This window comes from Halyomorpha halys, unplaced genomic scaffold (genome assembly GCF_000696795.3).
Source record: "Halyomorpha halys isolate HHAL.00 unplaced genomic scaffold, Hhal_1.1 Scaffold372.1, whole genome shotgun sequence".
Lineage (NCBI taxonomy): Eukaryota > Metazoa > Arthropoda > Insecta > Hemiptera > Pentatomidae > Halyomorpha > Halyomorpha halys.
The window spans coordinates 339,370-347,647 of record NW_027116001.1 but is presented as its reverse complement, the minus strand read 5'-3'; the positions used below and the strand labels follow the sequence as shown (position 1 = coordinate 347,647).

The 8,278-nt window shown below is 32.3% G+C and overlaps 1 protein-coding gene across 2 annotated transcripts in view; it reads left to right on the top strand.

Annotated features, from left to right (window-relative positions):
* LOC106681874 (uncharacterized) overlaps positions 1-8,278 on the top strand; it is a 176,829-nt gene that overhangs the window by 137,230 nt on the left and 31,321 nt on the right. For both annotated transcript variants that reach the window (XR_010844997.1, XM_014422420.3), the window contains exon 3: positions 3,931-4,143. Coding sequence is in view for 1 of the 2 variants with exons in the window: in XM_014422420.3 (XP_014277906.1) it covers positions 3,931-4,143 (213 nt within the window). In the remaining variant the exon portion in view is untranslated. The remainder of the gene's footprint in view (positions 1-3,930; positions 4,144-8,278) is intronic.

The window sequence follows — 8,278 nt, the reverse complement described above, 5'->3', positions numbered from 1 at the left end:
TCATTAGTAAATGATAAATTGCCACTTAAACAGCTCTAATAGTGATTGGTTATGCGTTTAGTCGACGGAATTGCCTTTATAAATATTCAATTCTGGAATTATAAAAATTTGTATAACTTTAGTATAAAATCTTTTCCTACAACTTTTTAAAAAGGAATTATCATAAAGGGTTCCTCGTGCCAAACGAACCCGGTTCAGAACACAAAATCATTTCTTGACAGAATATTTTAGTCTTTGTCAGTTTGAATACACTGGTTTAATAAATGGATCTTCGATCCATTCTACAATTAAAAATCATTATCTGAAACTAATTAAAATATGAAACAGGCTGTTGGAATAATGTTCTGACCATATACATATGTATTCAGGGAAAAAAGGGAGTACGTAAGATGTACTAAAACAAAAAAAAGTTTATACATCTTTAAAACAAAAATGGGAATATAAAATAAAAATATTTGTTTATTTGAAAAAGGGGGTTATTTTAAAACAATTTTTGTTGATATTTATATAAGTCATCAAATTGTTCTAGTACTTGTAATACTTTACTATGAGTAAAGTAAAATTAATATTTATTTTTACCTTGAAATAGCGATATTAAACATAGAAACTATGGTGTCATGTTGACAACCTGCTGAAATATTCGTTTTTCTGTTCATTTTGTGCGGGTGTGCTACCCCCATTGGAAAGTAGCAAGTTTATTAACTCAACTCCCATTGATACTATTAGAGCATCAAAGAAGTGAGGATTCTATGCCTAGTGCAACAATGAAGTAACAAACGAATCTCACCATCTTCAAACTAAGTACTACTCCTTTATACAAAATTGAAAATTACAACATGAAGAAAACCTTTGTATCAATATCTGATTTTATATAATCGAAATGTATGAATTTCTTTTTACCATACCACTGTAGCTCCCAGAATAATTGATGATCCAGAGCTAAAAGAAAGTTGCCGTTTGACGGGAAAAGAATTAACTTCCGCAAGGACATCTTTTCAGTATTGTGTTATTAAACATTTTTCGGGCAGGTGGAGTACATATTAAATTGAGAAGGGTGCCTTATACGTTCTACCGTAACCTGAATTCCGTATTTATTTTTTTTAGGATAATATAGAAGATTCCTGATTTCATGAAAATATTTTAACAGGATAGAATCTATTCGCTGGTTGTATATGTAGTGTAGAAGATAGCATCACTGCTTACGAACCTAATATACACGAATAACACGGGCTGATTCTGTTTCTAAAATATTTTCCAAAAGGGTATGGAAGCGGGAAGATCGAGAGGTTTACCACGAAATAGATGCCAATCCAATCAGGCATGGAGGAATTCCGCTTTCTGCTCCGAAACGCTAGGCCACCGCTGGCATCTCAAAATATTGAAAGTACTTCGATTAAAATACTATATAAAAAAATCTAAGCGTCAAAAATAACACGATCTTCAAAAACATTATCAAAGAAGAATCCGTATCAGAAGAGTTTTTGGAATCGTTCCAGTATTAACTGGAGGTACAGTATAAAATCTGACCTCCAAGAACTAGGTCATAGCAGATTCAGGACAGAACGCTAAGGCGGATTACGCTGTTGCTACCTCGAACGGAACCATAATATTTATACTTTATTTATTATATGATCAGCAATTAGTATTGTTGTAAGTGTTAATTATTTGTAATTATCTGTATGTAAGGAAGGAAGAAGTCCCTCGGGACATACCAAGGAGGCGATAAGAGAAGACAGACCGTTAGATTTGGGGAGGTGAGAGCGGGCGTCACCGAGATCCGTTTTTCATTAGCATTTCTAGGGAGTGTTGGGCTAGCCTGTTTGGGCTCTGGAAATAGGTTGCCATCTTCAATTCCTAGCGGCTCTTATAGTCAGTTGGCTTATATTACAACTTGGTATTGATCGTAAGTTAATGTTAATCCATTATTTATAATGGTCAAAAACAAGAATATTATGTTATCTGATTTTCGACTTATAACACTGTCAACTGATCGTTGAAAACGCAATACGGTTATCGGAAGAAATAGTATTCTACCTCACCTGATAAATGATTTTTAATATTTATTCATAAAATTCATGCTAAAATAAAATAAATATTAACAATCTGGATCTTGGGTGGACATTAATTTATTTATTTTTAATGTATGTTTTTCTAATGTTATCTTTTGGTGTGATAACAAAGCGAATAGTAGTTTTTAGATCACAAAATATAAAGTAACACCATTAAGAATGTATAGCATTACCGAAAAAACACGATTTTATTTTTATATGGCGTTGCATTACTTGAATAGTGCCACATTCGACAAAAAAAAAAATATTTTGTGTTTAATGCATTCTATAAATTATAACGTAGACTGTGGTTACTATTAGATACCTCTACTAGCTTTAATACAGTCTATAGAGACACCACAGTTGACAAAGAAACCCTTATATACGATAATACATCAAAATAAAATAATTTTTTTTTTGGTAGATGTACCACTATTCAAACAAAGCAACGATATCTATTTGTGTTTAAGTATAGAGAGATATGCAGAAAGCTTTCTTCATTAGGATAGTTCTCACAAAACAGAAAAATAAGACAGTCTGAAATGTTCTTACAAATATCTAAATCTGCTTGTGAGTATTACTTATGGGGCTTCATGCAGCTGCTCCTGAAAACAGAGAGAAAGCAGTGTCCCAATGAGGTGATTTCAATGCTGAAACATTTCATGAATAGTTTCCCACAATGAAGGATGATCTGTGATGATAAATGCCGGTCGCTCTAGAAAAAAATGCCATTTCCCCTCAGTGGTGCGGCCCTCCCCGTTCTTTGTACCCATTGGCCAGCGCCTCCTGGGCCAATATTGTTACCGCCGCCTTCAGCGGACCCAGCCCCAACCCCTTATAATGCCATGTGGCAAAGGAAGGGCACTAAATACATATCTATATAATTAGATATATATTAATTCTGTTATTTATCTATTTAATAAAAGGGGTAAGAAAAAATGTCATTGTTAACAAGCCATAAATAATGATATAAGGAAAAAAAGTGGACCCCACCGCATGAGAATATAATTTAGTATTACATTTAGTATATTATTTAGTTCTAATAACATATCTGAATGTTACCAAGTGTTCAGGGAAAAAAATTCAGGTAGGTATTTGTTTAATGAAGGTATACTCATTTTTCAGGATTCCAATTTTCTTAATAATAGCGTTATTGTTGTCTATAAATATATGTAATGAATAATCAGGTTAAATATTCTATTTAGAGTTAATTTTCCACAACCGGCGACCCAACCTCTAAAAATTAAAAATAATGATTTAAACCAAGGAAAATAACAACAACAAAAATTAGTATTTAAATATCTATTTGCTAAAGTCATCTCGTTAGAGAACATTGCATCAGCACTTGGTGTGGTTGGGCATTGACTCGACTCTGGAACAGATCCTTGACATGAAGAAGACAGTCTGGAGATGAACTGGGCGGTGGAAAACGGGACTCTATAACGGACTTATCGGGAAAAGGAAATAACTCCAGGATAAAAAAAAAGCCTCTAATTGTTCGGAAAATCTCACAATTGTATCCTGGGTGGTGATCCTTTTTCTTTATCATTTGTTTGTTAGAAGTTCATGACCAAAGTATAATCGGCAAAAAAAGAAATACGAGGAGTGACAAAACGAGAATCGCTGAGCCGGCCTTAGATTTTTTTTGTTTATAGTAATAATTAAAAACATTATTCTTGATGTATTTTCACTAATTTATTTTAATATGAGTAGGAGAATCTATTTTAATATAAGAAGGCCCAAAGAAAATAAACACTGGATTGATATTAACCAATTATTCGCTTGCAAAAACAGACCATCTTGATTTTAATATATTTAGCCAATCAATAACACATTATCTATAATGACTACCGTTCATGACCATTATTTTTGTTATTTTCAGTACTAAACGTGGCTGCAGGAAAGGCTCCTATGCAGATCAGTTCGGAAGGCGGTGGAGTTCCCCAGAAAGCCATCGACGGTAGTACCAGCTCCTTCTTCAATCCTGAAACATGCACCCTGACACGACCGGAAAGGATCCCATGGTGGTATGTGAACCTACTGGAACCTTATATGGTTCAACTCGTCAGATTGGACTTCGGCAAGCACTGTTGTGGTAAGTTCTGCTATAGTAATCGTTTATTGAAGTAAATCATTTATCCAAAAATATCTCGTCTAAATCCTTTATTTCAAGCATGTTTGAGTGATTAGATGGCAACCACAAAGGATAAACCGTAGAGACTTTCCCAAATTTGTTTTTGTTATAACGAACATTATATCGAAATTGAGTTCTCTTTGAAGCCTCTACGGGTTATCCTATAATAGCCCAGGTTTATATCTGAATCTCAGATATTTCATATAGTTAAAATCGCTAAGAAAAAAATACATCTTTTCGTTTTTCTTCATCAACTTTTTTTCGTTTTTCAGTGCATCTTAAACTGAACGGTGTTATTACCAACTTTAAGGATCGTTAAATTTCTTGCAAGTTTCATAGGTGAAATTTAACAAAATTCAGAACATCTACTGACATCATTAATGATAATGTCAAGAAAACGCCATAGTTAAATACGGGAAAGTTAAAAAATGCAGTTTCCCACAAATCGCATTATATCCAATTTCGTAGAAGATTAAATGTCCAAGAAGATTGATATAATATATTTCTAATTACTCCAAAACAGGTTTCGAGAAATTTGTATAAATTACAATATTAGATAATGAACTGCATACTGAAAATATGCATATATATATATATACATATATACACGCACTATATATATATATATATATACACGCACATATTGTATTGACCGCCACCTAGACTTCCTTACAGACCTTAAAGATCTTTCTACAATCTAGTTCATACGGCCAACTATCTTCTTCCGGTAAAAAAAAAATTGTGATTTTAAACAGCTTTTTGAGCAGGATTGGTATAAGTTTTTGCAAATTACTTTGCATTGGTTAAAATAAAAAAGAGATTATAAAAAAGGAATGATCCTTAACTCAATATGTTGTTGAGAAAGTATGCACGCAAAACAGGTTAATATTTTTTCATCTTTTTTGATTACTCAATGTTTTTATATTAAGTTAACATTTTTTGTTTCTTGTACTTAAAATTATTTAACATTCTTCTATTATTTATTATAGAACGATCCATGAAATTCATTTTTGTCTTTCAAATTAGTTACTATAATCCTCTTAGCCTAAAAAAATATTCTATTCTCCTCAGATTACAATCTGACTTATAATGCGAGATTATCTTGGTAGTGAAAGTGAGATCATTAAAATTATTTCCTCAAAGAGACTATGCAAATTCAGTTATCTAACCTCATCGTGGTAAACACTCTTCAGTTTCACTTATTTTTAGAAACGGTTTCAGCGCATTACCATCCACGTTATTCAGCTAATTTTAACTAAGAACTACGAATACGAAAAACGTATACAAAATAAAACAAATTGCTTTTATTGTAAATAGATATAAAATATTAGAGACATGTTTTGATGTAGCTGTAAGTTTAAGTTTGTAGTAAAGACATCATGCATGATATGGAAACATTAACCATTCATATGTAAGCCAATGGTAATATGTCATGTTGGCAACGGTAACCACGCTCAGTTGTTACTGAACTGGGCTGTCAGAATAGGTCAGCCAGGAAATTGCGTTGGCCATCATGAAGATGCATTTGGCCATCGGTCAGCAGTCTATGGTAATATTTCGGGTATGCTTTACTATTTATATTTCGTTCTAAATACCCAGAAAAGCCATTGAAGTCTCAAAAAATAATTTATTAATTTTGCCAAATGTTTGTCCATTCAGACATCGTCAGAGCACTGTTTTACACCAGAAAAATATACATTATACAGCTAAGAGACTTACACAGGATAAAACAATTACAATACAAAAACATATACTCAAAAATAATTGGTGTCCCAGCTCCGAACACCTCGTCATAGAAACTAAACTATAACCTTCTCCTGGAAAAGATGCGCCAAATAAACAAATTATAATTATTCTAAAATTACGGTAAAAGTTAAAAATTACATAAAATATATTAAAATTCAAAGATAAAAAAACATTAGCATAAATAAATTTCCATAAGTTGTTCGAATTTAAAATTAGAATTACTAAAATGTTTCATTGATCTGATAAGTACCAAGTCGATAAATGCCAACCTAAAATGACATAATTATTTATTTAAAATACCTATTGTTTCAGGAAAAAAAATGATTGAGGTCTTTGGAACAAAGCAAAACACTGCCTTGAACTTTTTTTTTTTTTCTTTATTGAGATTTACAACTGTACATAATAAGACATTTAGTAAATTTGCTGTAAGTTTATAATGGAGTGATACAAGCGTGTAGAGAAACTACCCATTTGTAGCACTGTAGTAACGTTTTTACATTAGAAGGTCCCGAGGCCATCTTCTTTTCTGGCGCCTCGGAGGATTTTCAGGAATGGATGAGGAAGTAAGGTTAGAAACTAGTGGATTTGGGTGGTTAGGGAGTCTACGATCGAAGGAATGATATCTTGTTCGGGCTAGATCGGTTACCTAAGGAACATTTAGGTCTTTATGGATGATTTCGCCTTGAACTTAAGTAGTAATAATTTTGAGAACCCACTTATTTTGACCTATATGAACTATATATTTCAGAAAAATTCAAAAGTGTTATAAATTCTAAAAAGAATTCCGTTTCTCAATAATTTTTTTTTCGAATAAGAGTACCACCGAGTTCAAAGCTGTGGATTGCGCTTGGTATGCCACAAGCAGTCCGTTCATAACGGGCTTTGCTGCTCTCTTTCTTATGCAAGATACCTACCGGTGATTCATCACGCATTAATTACTAAAACTTTCTCCCCCAGTATTAACTTTGAACTCCATCAGGGTCGTTTGATATTCTTGTTCGCTTCAGTTCATGAATAATCCTGAACAGAAAGACGCCTTGATTGCGTTAATGCTGCGTTGAAAAACTTTCCTCCAAATTACTCTGATACGGTAATCGACATAACTATTTTGGATACGGAGCAAAACTGCCCTAACAGATCGCATTAATTATAAACGTTTCAACAGGTAGAACCCGGAAATTTAGTTTCTAAGACGGTGAAAATTGCTACAAACTTTGTTCTTTTTTGAGCGGCTATTAGATGAAATAAAGAGTTTTTTTCTTTTAGCCTAATAACGTTAAGTGTTGCAGTTATTGAGTAGGCATAATTTATATTTGTTGATTTTCTTCGTCACAGATCTATTAGCAAGAGATTATTTTCTGGAAAGCCTATTAGATTGATCTCATCATCATTAATATCTTTATGTCATCTGATAGTGAGGCAATTTATGTTTTTCTTTTACAACAGAAGTTCTGAAAAAATATTTGTATATTGTAAATTTATTTATACTTTAATAAAAATATAGCATAATTTTCCTATTGGAAAAAAAAAGGGGAAGGTGTACGTACTCCCGTATTACAAAAGACAAAACGAAAAAAACAAGAAATTTGTAGAACATTCATAAGTAAAATCTTATATCTACAAAAGCGATTTCTTTACATTACGGACGAAAATGGTTTTAAAATGAAAATTAAAAATTGCAAAGCTTTCGACTTCTCTTTGTGAGTGTTGATAGAAGTTATCACCAGAAAAGTTGTTTAATCATCACATACTAGATATCAGGAACATCTATTTTTTACAAGCATTTCATTTTGCTCAACCCTGACTATTTCTTTAATTTAAAACTAATCAAATTAAATTTTGATTAGTAATATCAACCAGTTGATGACTGTAATTGTAACAATGACCGCCTCTTGATAATTACAATGACAAGTTGAACCAAAGTAATTGCAATTGCTAATTACTGTCAAATGTAATTGCAACCGTTGTTCAAGAAACCGTACTTGCTGAATCCTTCGTGGTTTGTAGTGGTACAGATTTTTTTTTCATATTGTTTTTATTTTAAAATAATAATTAAATTAAGCCAGCTATAAGCTCATAATGAGCTTTAAAAAAATGAAGACTTCCACGATGAATTTAAAGCACGTGAATATTTTTCCTTAATTAATAGACGCCGTTTCACTCATTGTTATTGATAATGATTCGTATACATTTTCTTTCTATTTTTCCGTCTTACTAAATGCTTCCTCTTCCTTTGACACTTCCAGTCTACGATTTTTTTTTTTTTTTTTAAGAGGGAATAAAGCGAGTAATCTGTGAAAACGGGAAGGTGTCAATTTTTGAAAAATTGTTTGTCTCCCTACAATTTACT